Source organism: Leuciscus leuciscus (assembly GCF_965113295.1).
Source record: "Leuciscus leuciscus genome assembly, chromosome: 14".
NCBI lineage: Eukaryota > Metazoa > Chordata > Actinopteri > Cypriniformes > Leuciscidae > Leuciscus > Leuciscus leuciscus.
Genome location: NC_138738.1, coordinates 5,449,746 through 5,466,098, shown reverse-complemented (window position 1 = coordinate 5,466,098; position 16,353 = coordinate 5,449,746). Strand labels below are relative to the sequence as shown.

The following is a 16,353-nucleotide window of genomic DNA, read 5'->3' as shown; positions in this document are numbered from 1 at the left end:
TGAAAGCATCTCAGTTGATAACATTATGACAGGTTGCATGGTTATAATTTCCTCAAATCAAAAGCAATTGCTTTAGCCAGACTGCTGTGTCAGCTTTTACCTTATAAAGCCCAATAGAGTTGAGAGAAGATTATTGTTGTTATCGATATCAGAATGAAAACACTTAAACCACGGAAGTTATGTCATTTTATTGCGCGGCTCTCTAAAATTCTTGGTTCTTGGTAGCGTTTATTAACTCATAAGCAGATGAAGGAAACAATTAAAGGGAGATAATCAATAATCAATCTATAGTGTTGCAGATCTAATGGCCTCTCCTTTGTTATGCAGTTTCTACAAATCTCTCTCTGGGTGATGCAACCGTGGCAAATGTTTCCCTGTCTAAATAAGGCACAGTGCGTCTAGACCTGCCCGTTTCAATTTCTTAAATATGTGTACTTTTATATAAAACTGCACTAAATATGTTAATCATGCTCTGCTGGCTCTTATGTTGCAGTCCATGCAACTAAAAAGTCACAATTTCCAAGAGCAATAAATGGCTTCTAGAGCTAAACAAGAATGATGACAAAATCGTGGCAATAAAGACATTAGTTCCTACATTAGAGGACAGTAAAAGCTAGTTAGCAAACATTAGCAGAGAAGTGTGAAATAAATTTTTGTGTGACGCAGTTTATGCAACCGGCCACTGGTGGTTAAAGGTGCAGTGAACGATTTCTGAGAAACGCCGTTGAAAGTGGATTGGACTGTGTCCGCTCATGATGTGGGAGAGTGAGAAAGAGGGACATTTGAAGAAAGACTGTAGAAAGAGAGATGCTGAGAGACATTACAAAAGAGAAAAGGTCAGAGGAATATAACTAGAAATAGAAGGGTTATGATCAGGCAAGAGCTTTAGGAATGACGTTAATATTAGAAAAGCTTTCCAGTGAAGCTTTCCACTGGAGAGACCCAAGCGGGAAGGCCTGAAAACGGATGCCCAGGTTGAGTTGTTTCTGCTCGGAGTAATATTGGTTTTGAATGTGTGCTGCTGGCGACTAACTACAAACTCTTGCTTGTATACTCTTGTATGTTCATTTTATGTTCTGCCTTGTCGTTTTTGTTCGTCATCTTTGATTTTTTTTTCGCAAAGCTTTATTTTGCTTCACTTCTGCTATGATAAAGAGACATCCGCTCTTCCATTGCCTGTTCCTGCATTTTGTGGGCGGAGCAATTAAAGGGGTGGTTCGGGATTTTTGACATCGGACCTCATTTTTAAGTCAGCCTGGTTGTTATTCATCAGTGGAGACATTTTTTTTTCAAAATTATCCAGTCCTTATATTTGGATAGTTAGCCGATGCTAGGCTAATCAATTATAACACTAGACTATCGATGCAAATGTCCGTTGAGAGAATAATGTTAGAAATCAAACTTACCTTTCATCTCAATGATCCCAAAGGAACTAGTTTCTCAGCAGCTGCGGAATTTTACTTTGCTCCGGTTAGTAATGCGGCAAAAAGTAAACACAGAACAGAAGCGCACTGTTACATCCAGCTAACGTTAGCTAGCATTCCTCAGCGATATCAAAGTCGCGGCAGGTAAATACACTTGCGTCATGTGTGTACCGGCTCACTCGGTTGCCTAGGTAATCAATATCACTCCGCTGCTGCTGTAGACAAGGCTTATGATAACAGGGAACAAATTATAACTAATGCAATGTGATGAAAAGGTAAGTTTGATTTCTAACATTATTCTCTCAACGGACATATACATCGATAGTCTAGTGTTATAATTGATTTGCGTTTGGTGCACTGTGGAGTGGGTAAAACGGTTTTTAATGGCTGGCTAACATATACCATTGACTCGCGCTAGCCTAGCATCAGCTAACTATCCAAATATAAGGACTGGATTTTTTTTTTTTTTAAATGTCTCCACTGATGAATAACAACCAGGCTGACTTAAAAATGAGGTCCGATGTCAAAAATCCCGAACCACCCCTTTAAGGGAGGGGTGTGTTTGTGTGGGTTGATTTCAAATATCAACAGTGTTCAACAATGACTACGTTTACAAGCTGTCAATATTCGGGTTATGGTCGGGTTAAGGTCACTATTTGGGTTTCTGAAACATTCGGAATAACCCGTTTACATGCGTGAGCAGAGAGAGTTACTCCTGTATACATGGAATTTGTAATCAATTGGCAATATCCCGATGTAAACGGCGACGCACGGTTAGCGTCTGGACGTACGGACAACCTTAAGACGCAATATGCGTCATTTCCGATTCTTCTTCCTGTATCCAAAGACAACAAGAACAGCAGCAGCACGCAGATGATGAATAGTTCGGGGCAGATAGCGATCGCCTTTGTTTGCGCTTTCCTCCTCGCTCCAAAAGTGTGGTGCTGTGCTGCGTCTCGCCATGTTTACCTCTACTTCTTGTTTACTTCCGGTATACTGCACGCGGGTTTCTGTATGCGCCGTCCCTACTCAAAAGACCAAGATTCCTTGTGAATAGAACATGCGCAGAACACAAATCAATGTTCCTTTTGATGGGGATATGCCGATACGCGTTTACATGACCAAATATTCGGGTTAGAAAAGGGGTACCCCAGGGATCATATTCGGGTTTTTAAAAACCGGGAAATGAGCATATTCGGGTTTTTGCCGGTGTTTACATGGACGTGCGCGACTGGGTTAGTTGCTAATATTCCGGTTTTGAACAGGTTATTGGCTGCATGTAAATGTAGTCAATGATTCTCAGAAATCGCTTACTGCACCTTTATGTAAGCGTTCTACATTTGACATGCTTTCTTCTTAAAATGATCCCATATCCTTTGCACGGTAAGTGGGTTTTAAAATGAATTATGAATGTAAAATGAATTGGAAATATTGCAACTGTAAATGCCACTCCAAGCAGGTGACAGATTAAACTGTGTGTCACGGTGCGATCGTCAAACTTGTTCTAAATACAGACGGCCTTTCGGAAGGCAAAGCTATACCTTTACATGTGACAAGGATTGTCAACCCCTTCCTGTGACAGTATGGGAGGACAGGAAAAAAACAAAAATTAAACTAACATACAAGAATAGTCCTCATTATAATGGAACGCCCCACCAAAAGTGTCACTACCTCCGTCTGTTGAGGAGCAGGACACATTGGCGTGACAAGGGGGTTTCGCGTATTTTCAAAGTTGTTTACAGTCATTGTTGCTGCTCCTCTCAGCTCTTTCGCAACGTTTCTCTGTGACAGTTGACTCAGCCCCGCGCACGCCGGTTATATTTGGGCTCTTGAATGTCACAGAGAAATTGTGCGGATATATCATCCCTTCGTGTACAGTCACAAAGCCACCTAAAGCTGGAGGATGAGCAGAGCCCGTGTGCTGCCTTTTACCCGCGACTCGCAGAGATCTGCAGGGAACACGGGGTCGACGGATCAAGCGTCCTTCAAGTTTGCCCGAATAGTTCAGCTGAAAGATATTAAGACGCATAGGAATACAAACAGAGAGATGAGATGGACAGAGATCCAGAGTGCGGCTCAGGCAGATTGATGCGTGGGGAGCCATTGTTTAACCTGATAGCAGTGACCCATTAAATGTTCCTGCAGGCTGCTAAATGAGGCCCAAGCTGATTCTCTGCATCTGTGGAATGGATTCAAATAGTAAAATGTGCTCAAAATATTCCAAAAATTCGTCATAAAGGAGGAGGCGGAGGATGTATAGAGCTTTGTGAATGACAGGCGGTCCAATTCTGCTGAGCTTTCAGTGGGTGCAGATTCTGTGTGGGCCATCATCTAGGAAAACTTCAACAGACACAATAATATATCTCAGTACACTTGACTTATTAAATATTTAAGCAAACAAAAAATATCAGTTGTTTTTCACAGCAGAACCCATTCATAATAGATAATAGCAGCAAAACCGGAAATAAAAGAACCAAACAAATGATTTGGTTACACTTTTCAATAAGGGTACATTTTTTAACAAAGGACAATGAACTAACAGCATGATCTAACAATGACCAATTTATACATCATAAATCCACTGTATCAATCCATTTTATACACAAAATATAAATTAGGCTTTACTATTTTTTATTCAGCAAAGATGCATTAAAGAGAAAGTAAAATTAATGAAACCATGATACAGTTTTTAGAAGAATAGACAGACGTGGCAAAAGTGTTTTCAACATCAATAATAATGTTTCTTGAGCAGCAAATCAGTATAGAATGATTTCTGAAGGATCATGTGACACTAAAGACTGGAGTATAATATATACTGTATATATATATGAGAAAATATTTTAACCCATACAAATTTGAACTAAAATTATCTAGATTTTTGTAGCAAACTCTGACAGAGCATGCTCAGATTTCTCATTCATTCTCAAGTAAAATGCATATGAATTTTTCAACTAACCAGGCACTGGATATTCCCGCAATGTAAGTGTTCACTTTCAAGTGTTTGCCTGGGAATACCCTGTAAACGAGGCATAAATTCACAATAGCATCACAAAGCTGAAATCGTTCTGAGTAAAGTATTAATGTATTTTTTTTTTATTTAAAAAGAACATCAAATCTGAGATATTAGAGATCTAGGCTTAACTGTGCTGAACATCCAGACTCTAGACTAACTCGAAACTGGATCTCAAGAGTCGAGATGTTTTTCAGTTTGACTGGAGCACTTGGTAACAGTCAGTCATCTCTCTGAGTCTAAGGCCAACATTTCACCCAGGAGGGAAGTGTTAAGTGTAATCCCACTCAGCAAGACCCCAAGAGCAGCCGCTTCACAGAAAATCATGCCCATTATGTTTGCCATTTCTCATCAGCCTCTCGCTGGAAAACCACGGGAAAACTCTTGTGAGGTTCTTATAAATGTATTCCAGTTATTTATTAATTACTTTGTGCTTTCACAGGGGTGTCATTTCATGGAGCACTCAGCTTTACCACAAAGGCCTTTGGCCATTTTGTGGTGTACCAGGTTTTAGGAAGCTCTGACAGATACTTTCAGGTTACAAAATGTACTTTCTGCTGCAGACATCATGCTTCCAACAAACTTTCAGTCTTCAAAGTTTAACCAATCTTAACGTCTGTGGACGACATCTACTTGCCTCTCAGTTATAGAGAAAAAGTGTAGAGCATGTTTACAATTTAAGCCTATGGGGTCAATGAACTGTTGGGCTTAAAAGCACAGCTAAATCTTTTGTTAAAGCACTTATAATAATTATTCCATGTAGAAATAAATGTTATGTGAGCTGTAAAGTTGTTTAAATTATAGGCTACAATTAGTCATGAGACTTTTCAAGGCAAATAAACTACTTATGTATTATTGACCAACCTTGTTTTTCTTTACAAAATGTAAAGGTAAGTAACTTTTTTGTTCGTAATGAACAAAATTTAAATAACAAGTCAATTCATCATCAATCACGCGCTTGTATCGTCATATATCCATCACCACACCGGCCTGTCACTTTAACGCGTGTATGGAGTGGGACAGGTTAGTTGTCACAACAAATTCACAAAAAGGTTTACATGGAGCAGCTAAATCTCGAACCTCCAGGGAATCCAACGCCGAAACAGAGGAGAGTCTGCTGGCAAAAAGAGCTCGTGATAAAACCAGAATCAACACTGGCTTGGCTTGTCGGAGATAGCAAGAACTGAGGGATCTGAAATGTCGAAAAAATAGTGACGCGAGATGGAGTTTTTATTAGGCTACTCAACAGGTGAGTAAGGTATTTTATTGAACAGATAAGTTGTATATGTAGCTCTCTAACAGAGTTCATTGTAAAGCATTATCTATAGTGAAGGCTCATTTCATTATGGTTGTTGTAGTGGAATAAAGGAATTATGGTGTCTATTAATGGGTGATGCTACAGTAACCTCTTCAGCTAGTCCAATGGTCAGCTTGAGATACTTTCCATCTAAACTGGTTATATCTCTTTTACGCCTAGTAGTGAATATTTTATGAACAGTAGGATAACCATATTCATCCGCACAGTCACGCAGAGCCGAAGCACAACCAAAACAATGTTCTTCCACAAAATACATTCAGTTTCTTAACCACTAGAGGGCAAAAAGTTACATAGTGTACCTTTAACAGTCAAAATTATAGTCGCTGAAATCATGGGTTTATTTCCAGTCAACTTAATAAAATGTGCACTTTGAATGCAATGCAAGTCGCTTTATATATTATATATATATAAAGCAACAGTAAAGAAAGTGAAAATCCTAGCCAATTTGGCATCACATATTGTTTCAAAACAAAACCACTGCACAAAAGACAGAGGTCTGTGTCAAGTAAATGTAATTTCTTCCTGTGAGAAGTAATAGCAGGAGGGAGAAGGAGAGAGAGATGAAGGCGGAAATGGAGTGAAATAAAATTGGTGTGGTAGTGAAATAGAAACAGTGATAATGAACCAAAAAGATAATTTGGAAAAAAAAATGGTTCCAAATCTGTATGTTCTTATTTCTTCTGTGGAACACAAATGTTGAGGTTTTGAAGACCTGTTACACATCTCTTGCCATTCACCAACAGTTCATGGTGACTGAGTTTGACAGATGTAAGGGAACACAAAATACTCCATATAGCTTGTGTGCTATGATAAATATCTTCTGTATGAAACTGTCTTATGGCATTTTTGGTCCTTTTTAGAGTTTGACAGATATAGCTGTGTACAGAAAAATTAAGGGTTTCGTTAAAGTCGGCATGAAACAAAATTTGCGATAATCTTTTCTTTCTTATTCGGATGTATATCTGAGTGAAACTGCTTCTCGAACAAGAAAAAGATTAAGGGTGGGACTTGTTTTTGTGCATGGGAACTTAAATGGATGGTTGTGGCTTGCTATTGGTGGATCTCATGTGAGTGACAGGTTGCCCCGCCCTCGCGCCAGTAAACACATCATTAGAGAAGAGAATGCAAGAGGGAGGGGAAGTTATTTTGATTAATGTTTACGAGGGAACATCGTCATGAATTAAAATGAATAATGTGAACGGATAAATCATTTATAATAAATACTGCAATATTCCAAAAAAAAAAAAAAAAGAATTGTTCATTTTGATTCTATGGTGACAGTGACTAAGGAAATGCAGAGGTTTTGTGTGATACTGTAAAGCTAATAATTAATTAATTATAAAAACGTAAAATTAAAATAACTTTTAAATAAAAATCGATCAAATAAAGCAATTATTTAAAAATTCTTTAAAATCACAGAACTGTGAAATTGCAAATGTGTTAATAAATTATTGAAATATTAACTTAATATGCTGCAAGAAAAAAAAAAATCTGTTTGGAAATCTGCTTTACACAATTTCTATGAAAATGACCTTTGCTTTTGATTTAGTTTTTTGAATATTTGATTTTGATGAAAGGCAGACGCCTTTGAGTTTTTTTATTCATTTAATGAAAATCACGGTAACAGACATACTTCATGTTCGGAGCACAAAGTCTAGCTCATGCTCCTACAGTCCAAAATAAACTGCATTTCTATAACCCATTTTACTGCTGTATTGTGTCAAACAGAACTTTAAAAGAGGTAGAGCAAGACTTTTATCCATTAGGAATTGATTGGGAAAAGTGGGTGTTACATAACATAAATCAATGAATCATTTAGAACAAGTAAATGGGGACAATTTTGATTTCAAAGGCAAATTAATGTCCCAAAAACCAACAGCTGGTAGTAAACTGGCATTACGTGAATAAATATAAAAATATTCATGTTTAAAGAATAAACAAGACCTGCTTGAATATCTCTCTTAGATATGTCTAGTGACAACACCAGAGCAAATATGAAGTAACCACCTTGCCATCTACAGGTCAAAATATGTAATATGGATTACAGATGTGTAAAGGAACATGAGATGCACTTAAACACACAGGCACAGTACAGCTATATTCTCCACAGTCCAGCTGAGAACATCTACATTTGCAAAGCAAGCTTTTTGGCCAATCAAGCAAACTGTTAACACTCCTCTTTATCATTCTGTCCTGAATCCTTGGCCATCTTGTCTTTCAGATACTTGATTTTGAGTGAGTAGTACTCTTCCTGAAGCTGTAGGACTCGTTCCTGTCTGCGCAGCACACACATCTCCAGATCGCTCTGTCCTGCTGCTTGTGTAGGCGGGGGTGCAACAGTCTCTGTGGTGTTTGATTGGCTGTCATTTGCACTGTTTACTGGCTGAGCGTCCAGCGCCGGTGCAATCTCAGCTGGAATAATGTACTTCTCCTCTTCCTCCACCTCATCTTCCTCCTGTGAGACTGCACTTTCATTCTCAGTTTCAGCTCTGTGAGAGGACAAAGCTGTTAAATTAGCAAAACGGTGATTGGCAAATATGTTACACATGAAAATTCTGTCACCCTAATGTTATTCCAAACCCAAAGGCTGTTTTTAATAGTAGCCTATGCATTGTTTTGCTCATCAAGGCTGAATTTATTTGATCAAAAAATACAGTTTGTGATATATTATTACAATTTAAAATAAATCTTCTATATACATATTTTAAGATGTAATTTATTCCTGTGACACAAAGTTGAATTTTCAGTATCATTACTCCAGTGTTCAGTGTCACATGATTCTTCAGACATCATTCTAATATGCTGATTTACTGCTTAATTATTATTATTAGTGCCCAATTATTTATAATGGTTCTTATCAATGTGGAAAACAGTTCATAGTTTTTAATGCTTAACAGTTTTTGTGGGTTTTTTCAGGATTCTTTGATGAATAGAAAGTTTAAAAGAACAACGTTTATTTCAAATAGAAATATTTTGAAGCATTAAAAATGTTTTGCTGAATAAAATTATTTCTTCGTTGTTTTTTTTAAAAATATTACTTAATGTACAGATGTTATCTCCTAATATTTTTATAATTTGGGTGATTTTGTTGTAATAGCTTACACAGCACAGGGAGGCTTTATCTGAACCGTTGAACTATTTACAAAAAAAAGACAAGTAAACAGTCAGTAATAAAATAAGAACAAATAAACAAATTGTAAACGAAAGCACAAATAAAATACGATAGAATGAAAAGAAAAATTAAATAAACATGGCTTTACTTTTTTCAGGTGGGTCTAACAATATATTCAGGTAAGAAATACTACCGAAATAAAAGTAATGAAATGTAAAATAACACTGGATAGTTTTCATTGTAAAAATTAAACAGTTTCATGCTTACAACAAAAGTTATTCAGTCAAGAGCAGCGAGTGATCTTCTCTTTGAATGGCAGATGGCAGCAGGTTTATTTGGCCGCTGTCATTTTAAGGAATCACGGATCCAATATACTGTTCTACAACATGCGTTTTCTCTCATCTATTTATGTTCCAAAACGGTATTAAGCCGAATACTCGGCAAGACAAGCATTTAGACATAATTGTGTATGTATTTGACCGTTTAAGTAGCCTGGAAATCCAGACCTAAATCTGAAAGATTAATGGTCTGGCCTCGACTAATGAAAATCGGCCAGCTCGAGGGGCGGCACCAAGCATGCATTTGAAAATCTCACTGCACGCAATTGGATAACACTACGACCAATCACAACAATAAACCCCATACGCTACCAGCGGAGCTAACTGGTAGTTTAGATTCTTGCCGTATCCGGTCGGCAAAACAGCAAAAACGCCCTTCTTGCAAAGGAACGATTCGAGCGCCGTCTTCTGTTCCTCTTTTAGATAAAAAGCCAAGTCTAAGTCGATCATTGTAGCGGCCAAAGCTGTTTCAAACAACTGGTGTTCATCCATAGCCATCTTGCAATGTTTACTAATGACTTCGACGTCGCAGCGCTGTCGTCATCTCGCCTCTGGCCCGCCTATATCAGATAACCCGATGTGATTGGTGCAGCTCAGATCGAGGGGCATATTTAATGAGCATCATTACTCGACACCAGAGTAACTCGCTGAGCAAATTCAACTTGTGCTCTCGCGAGAACTCTGGATGTACCGTTTAAGCGCAATAAGCAGGAAAAAGAGGTCAAGTTGGTACTCGCAAGCTGTTTGATAGGCGGCTTTATGAGCGATCAGAGGTGCACGCGCGTCTGGTGTAAGCGCAAAACCTGCGGGAATCAGTACAATTATATTGAACCGGAGCGAATGTCACGAGTGAGTAAGAAGAGGCTGGTGTGTGTCAATTCACCGTCGGAGAGATGAGAGAGTGAGAACATGCAGCTGGTATTGGTGAAAAGCATTGGATATTTCAGTATCGATACATATCGAAATATCACAACACTACTAAATTATCACGTCGAATGCTTACATTTAGAAAGTTGGACATGATTAGAAATGAAAAGAAAACAGGAGAACAGAGTTCTGTGGGCATACCCTGGAGAAGCGTACGGAGTCATGTAGCTTGTGCTCGGAAATGAAGAGTGTCCTTGGTTGTGATGAGCGTGTCTGTGGTAAGACGGCCGGTGGATAAACTCCCTCAAGAGGTTCCCTTGAAACTCCATCATCTCCTTCCACATGGCCATCAGACTCGCCTGTTCCTCCTTCTGTTCCTCTCTGGCTTCCCTCCGCAACCGTTCCTCATACTCCCTCTGGTTCTGCACATGGAGAGTTTCTTGATCTCTTACAGGGTCAGTAATTATAGGATGTTTTTTGGCCTTCTTCCTCGCAGGTTGAGCAACAGCTGAAAAGAAGAGCACACAACAGTCAGTTACGCATGTTCATATCATGATGATTCACAAACCTTTTTTGTCCAAAATATTTTCTTGAATTTCCCTCTGAGATTTTGAGCTAATATTTCAATAAATTAACAATATATTTGCACATTCAATGTTCTCTGATGTCGATTAATGGCCACATGACATGCTGTTAAACAAATATTTTTTTTTACTTTTTGGGGTAAGCGTTTTATTTTGATTTATTTTTGAAATATTTAATTTTATTTAAATAATGACTAGCTTTTGGGGAAACCCAAATCAATCAGATCTTTTTTTATTACTATTATTCATTTCAAACCGATTTGCAAAACTTTCTTTTTTCAAAAGAATTATGTTTATATTTGTTTTAAAAACACAAAATAACCTTATTTATATCTAGGGTAAATTTTCGGAAACTTTCCATGGGAAGTTAAAGGGTTAGTTCACCCAGAAATGAAAATTCTGTCAGTAATTACTCTCCCTCATGTTGTTCCAACCCCGTAAGACTTTTGTTCATGTTCGGAACACAAATTAAGATATTTTTGATGAAATCTGAGAGCTGTCTCACTCCTTCATAGGCTTCTAGGTCATTTATATCTGCCATCCCAGAAAAGTTAGTAAAGACATCGTTAAAATAGTCCAAGTGACCACAGTGGCTCAACCGTAAGTTTATCAAGCGACGAGAATACTTTTTGTGCGCAAAAACAAACAAATATAACGACTTTATTCAACCATCTCTTCTCGTCCATGTCATTCTCCTAAGCTGTTCACGTAGTGTAACAGCGCAGCGCTTCTGGGTTGTACGTCAGAACGTAGGCTCACTATTGGCCGACGCTGGTCATGTGTGTGATGCGTGTGATGCTGGCCAATAGTGAGCCTACGTTCTGACGTACAACCCAGAAGCGCTGCGCTGTTACACTACATGAACTCACTCAGAGGCCCACACAGATAGTTGAATAAAGTCGTTATTTTTTTGCGCACAAAAATTATTCTCGTCACTTGATAAACATATGGTTGAGCCACTGTAGTCACTATTGACTACTGTAGTGGACTATTTTAATGATTTCTTTACTAACTTTTCTGGGCCGGCAGATATCGATTACCTAGCAGCTGTAGGAAACTCAGAAGCGAAGACCAGGAGACTTGGTTGTATCATCAGCAGGATTCTTCATTGAGAACACGAGCTGTCGGTGGCTGCAGTCATCAAGTCTAACTGAGGCGGTGTACACTGTAGTTTAGATGTACAGGTTTTAGTGGGCAGTGCTTAGATATGGAGACTAAGCACCTGGGTGACGACCTTAAACTAAGCATGCAAATTAAAGGAACACTCCACCGTTTTTTGAAATAGGGCTTATTCACTTTCTTTCCTACATTTAGATAGGTGGGCAAATGCATTTTTGTCTCAGTGCATGCATTGTTTTAGTTTGACAGGGTCGGCGCTAGCTTAGCTTAGCACAATGAATGGAATCCTTTGTTGCCAGCTAGCATGTCCTGAGTAAAAGTGATATAAAAAATGTAAAAAACCCACCTAATTACTTCTTGTGGCCTGCGTATTCACAACAAGTACAAATAGTGATGCAGATTAACACTAGGCGATTTCCTAGGCAGATATTGATTTATATATTAAGGACTATATTAGGGGGAAGCACAGGCGAAGCACTGCTACTTGGGCGTGATATCTCTGCGCCCAAGTAGCAGTGCTTCACCTGTGCTTCTCCCTAATATAGTCCCAAGTCAATATCTGCATAGGAAATCGCCTAGTGTTAATCTGGATCGCTATTTGTACTTGTTGTGAATACGCAAGCCACAAGAAGTAATTAGGTGGGTTTTAAAAAAAATGTATATCACTTTTACTCAGGACATGCTAGCTGGCAACAAAGGATTCCATTCATTCTGCTAAGCTAAGCTAGCGCCGACCCTGTCAAACTAAAACAATGCATGCACTGAGACAAAAATGCATTTGCCCACCTATCTAAATGTAGGAAAGAAGGTGAATAAGCCCTATTTCAAAAAACGGTGGAGTGTTCCTTTAAGTATCTAGGTTTAGGAACCCGCCCTAGACTCTAGTGTGTTACCAATCCTAATCCAATCAGCATAACTATTCAAAGACTGGGACAGGGGCTCCAAGAGCCAGTAAACACAAGAGTCTCAGTAATCTGACTCATTTAACTTACAATAGAGAGAACAGGACTGGCAGGAATCTCTTGCTGGAAACTTTGCTTAACAGCTGATATCATCATCATAACCTTAAATGCTAGATTCAATGTACTCTACCTTAGTTTGTTATGTAAGGACATAAGATCAGCAGATCTTAAACAGATTCTTAAATGTGTTATCCCACACAGCCTATGAAGGAGTGATCCAGCGCTCAGATTTCATCACAAATATCTTAATTTGTGTTCCGAAGATGAACGAGTCTTACGGGGTTTGAACAACATGAGGGTGAGTAATTACTGACAGAATTTTCATTTCTGGGTGAACTAACCCTTTAAGCTGGGGAATTTTGGAAATATTCCAAGTTGGAAACTTGATGGGAATTTACAGTAATGAATTGGAAATTTAGGGAAATTTATACAAACTATATCATAAACAAACATAAATATAAACATTTTGATGGCAGAGTGACCAGGATCTGTCTGAATCAGACTCATTGTCACTTTGAATGGAGGAGAGGAACTCTTGCCTGGAGCCGCTTGTTTTGAGCCCTGGGGAAGCTTTAGGCACTTGACTATATGCTGCTGCATTTTTGTGGCATTCTTAACATAGGTCTTTGCACAGTATTTGCAAATGTACACATCCTTTCCTTCTACATTGGCTGAGGTGAAATGTATCCAAACATCAGATGGCGCACGTGGCATTGTTCTGTAGAACAAGATTAGAAAAAAAAGCTTGTAATGAAAACTAATGCAATGCCATGGTATGATAGCTAGCCTCTTCAATTGTCAATGAAATTGTATTAGCTAGCTTACATTTAGCATATCTGATTTCCTGGATAGCTAGCTACTGTATAAACACGTTTTGATTTCGTATTTGATACCATAGACCATAGGTCAAATATGTTTACCCTGGTAATGTCATCAAAACTTACTTGACTTGATGTAGTCCTTGGGCTCAAATGAAGTATTGTGGCTTCAATAGTCCTGCTGTAGTGTCTGTGCGGATTCTAGAAATGATCTGAGCATGTGTTGGAGGAATGCACAGTGCATGCAGGGGGCGTGGCCTCAAGAGCTCTGCAGGAAGTAGTGTGCATGTGATTGAGGAATGCACAGGAAATTCAACTGAATTTGCATTAAATCTGGTCGTTTTAAAATGTTTTTTTCCAACTACATCAAAGTTCCCTGTTATAGGCTAACCTGCAATTTTGAAAATGTCCAGTTTATTCCCATTAATTCCCATGGAAAGTTTCCAACTTTGAAAATTCCCAGAATTCTGCAACCCTATTTATATCTGAGATTATGATAACTGGACACTACTTGTGGAATTAAACATGCAAAAGGGGTCGTATGACAATGACAACAAGATAGCATACTGCATGCATGCATACTTACAAACTATTTTGAACAACTTTGTGCACAGTACTAAGTGTACGCTATGCATTAGATGTATAAAGCTAGAATTGTACGCAAAACACAGCCTCCCCTTCACTTATTATTTGTTTGGGCAATTAAAAATGTAAATAAACCGTATTGCACATAAAATAGCCAAATTAACATCCAAGTAAGGTCATTTTACAGCAATGTACAGTACTGTGCAAAAGTCTTGGGCATATGAGTATTTTCACCCAAAAATAATAATGGTTTTACGCTAGTTATTTAGGCTATATCTTTTGCTGTAGTGTGTGATAAGAAAATATCAGTTTACATTTCCAAACATTCCTTTTGCCATTACTTGGAATAATCCAGTGAGATTTTTGTATGTACAAGGAGTCTGACAGCAGCCGGTATGATCTGATCTCACCATCATCGAGTCCGTCTGTGATTACATGAAGAAACAGAAAAAACTGAGACAGACTAAATCCAGAAGAACTGCGGGAACGTCTCCAAGACGCTTGAAGAAACCTTCCTGCAAAGCTACAGTACTGTGACAAGTTTGTATAAAAATGCTGTAAAGTTAGGATGCTTTAAAAATAAATGTCATTAATAGATTGTATTTATCAATTCACTTCTATTAACTAAATCAAATCAATATTTGGTGTGAGCACCCTTTGCGTTTAAAACAGCTTTTATCCAAGATAAACTTGCACATAGTTTTTCAGGTAGCTTTGCAGGAAGGTTTCTTCAAGCGTCTTGGAGATGTTGCTGCAGTTCTTCTGGATTTAGTGTGTCTCTGTTTTTTCTGTTTCTTCATGTAATCTCAAACAGACTCGATGATGGGGAGATCAGATCAGATCATACCGGCTGCTGTCAGACTCCTTGTGCATACAAAAATATCATTGGATAATTAATATTAATGGCGAAAGGAATGTCTGGAAATGTAAACAGATATTTCCTACTGACACACTACTGCAAAATATATAAATAACTAGCTTAAAACCTTTTTATTTTTGTGGTGAAAATACTAACGTGCCTAAGACTTTTGCACAGTACTGTATATACAGTGTTTATCATGTTTATAACTGCAGTGCACATTGCACAGCTCTGTTTCCCAGTTTGTGTAGTAAGCGAAATGCAGTGTATAGTGTGCATTATCTAGCATACTGTCTAGACTGCGTAGTATTTAACATGCATTGCGCTTCAACGCACCTCCTGTTATCATGTCCCCCGTCTCCGCGTCATGACTGACGGACACGTCGATGTCAGTGGACGCGCTCCTGCTCTCATTCCGCGCGTCCTCGATGGATGTACTCTGGGGCTCTTCGAGTTTCACATTATTATGAGGTGTTAAAGTGTTCGTAGGGCGGTTGCTGCCCCATATGGACTTGCAGAGATCATAATAATTCCAGTACACTCTGCCGTGCCCGGTGTTTTTGTGATGCTCGTGTATTTTCAGGAACTTCTGCTTGAGTGTTTTCAGTTTGGTGGTGACCTGTCGCTTGGTTCTGTGGATGCCCTGCGCCCGGAGGAGCCTCGATATTTCGGCGTAAATAAGAGAGTCGCGAACGGTCCCGCTGATTTGCCTGCTGATTTCTTCATCCTGTCGGATGTACAGCAGCGCCCTCGTCTCGGTGTCCGTCCAGTTTCTCTCTACTGACATTTCTTCATACATTTCGCGGCGTGGAAACCTTGGGGAATCACGTAACATTAGGGGGTTCATTGACTCAAAGCATCAGTTGATTCTACACTCGCGCATCACGTAGGCCTGCAAGTACATGACGTATGTACGTCACTCGTTCTGAACTTTCTGATTGGCTCAGACTGACGGGCCGCGGCAGCCCTCTAGCGGCAGAACATGAAATACAATCACAAATCGTTCACCTTTTTCAGTAATACACAGTAATAATGATGTGCTTTCATTGTGTATCTGCGTCTGTATGAATACATATTTGTATTATCCGTTTTCCCTGAGATGTTATCTTAGTAGTATATTTAAAAAAATATTATTATTTATTATTTTATATCCTCCTGGGACTCAGGAATAGACTTTTGTCCACTGTTGTGGACATTATATTTTAGTGAATTTCCCTGTAAAGTTAAAGGATATCAGGGACATTATCCAGAAATCCACATTTATTTTCCTACAATGTTGCTCAGATGAACGTGTACCCTTAGAGCCCAGTTCATTTTGCAGATGCCAAAGTTGACTGTATTGCAGGTAAATTTAAAT

General features: G+C 38.7%; 1 protein-coding gene and 1 long non-coding RNA gene across 2 annotated transcripts; one reads left to right on the top strand and one right to left on the bottom strand.

The window, feature by feature from the left end:
* Positions 1 to 7,261: 7,261 nt before the first annotated feature.
* On the bottom strand, positions 7,262 to 15,959 carry LOC309474128 (uncharacterized protein). Its single transcript, XM_082136494.1, has 3 exons — positions 15,333 to 15,959; positions 10,271 to 10,577; positions 7,262 to 8,241 (listed from the first exon to the last, which is right to left on the bottom strand). The coding sequence occupies exons 1-3, from the start codon at positions 15,841 to 15,843 to the stop codon at positions 7,920 to 7,922; spliced, it is 1,140 nt and encodes a 379-aa protein (XP_081992620.1). The 5' UTR covers positions 15,844 to 15,959; the 3' UTR covers positions 7,262 to 7,919.
* LOC309474201 lies at positions 11,177 to 11,539 on the top strand. The gene is made up of 2 exons (XR_014197236.1): positions 11,177 to 11,257; positions 11,407 to 11,539. It is a non-coding gene; the product is annotated as an uncharacterized lncRNA (long non-coding RNA).
* Positions 15,960 to 16,353: the final 394 nt, after the last annotated feature.

What these genes read in the sequence shown, in the direction of transcription:
- LOC309474128 (XM_082136494.1), bottom strand. Translation starts at nt 15,843, where the DNA reads ATGAACCCCCTAATGTTACGTGATTCCCCAAGGTTTCCACGCCGCGAA. An exon ending in GGGGGACATGATAACAGGAG is followed by an intron (nt 10,578 to 15,332) that starts GTGCGTTGAAGC and finishes TCTTCTTTTCAG; the next exon opens with CTGTTGCTCAACCTGCGAGG. An exon ending in ACTCCGTACGCTTCTCCAGG is followed by an intron (nt 8,242 to 10,270) that starts GTATGCCCACAG and finishes GTCCTCTCACAG; the next exon opens with AGCTGAAACTGAGAATGAAA.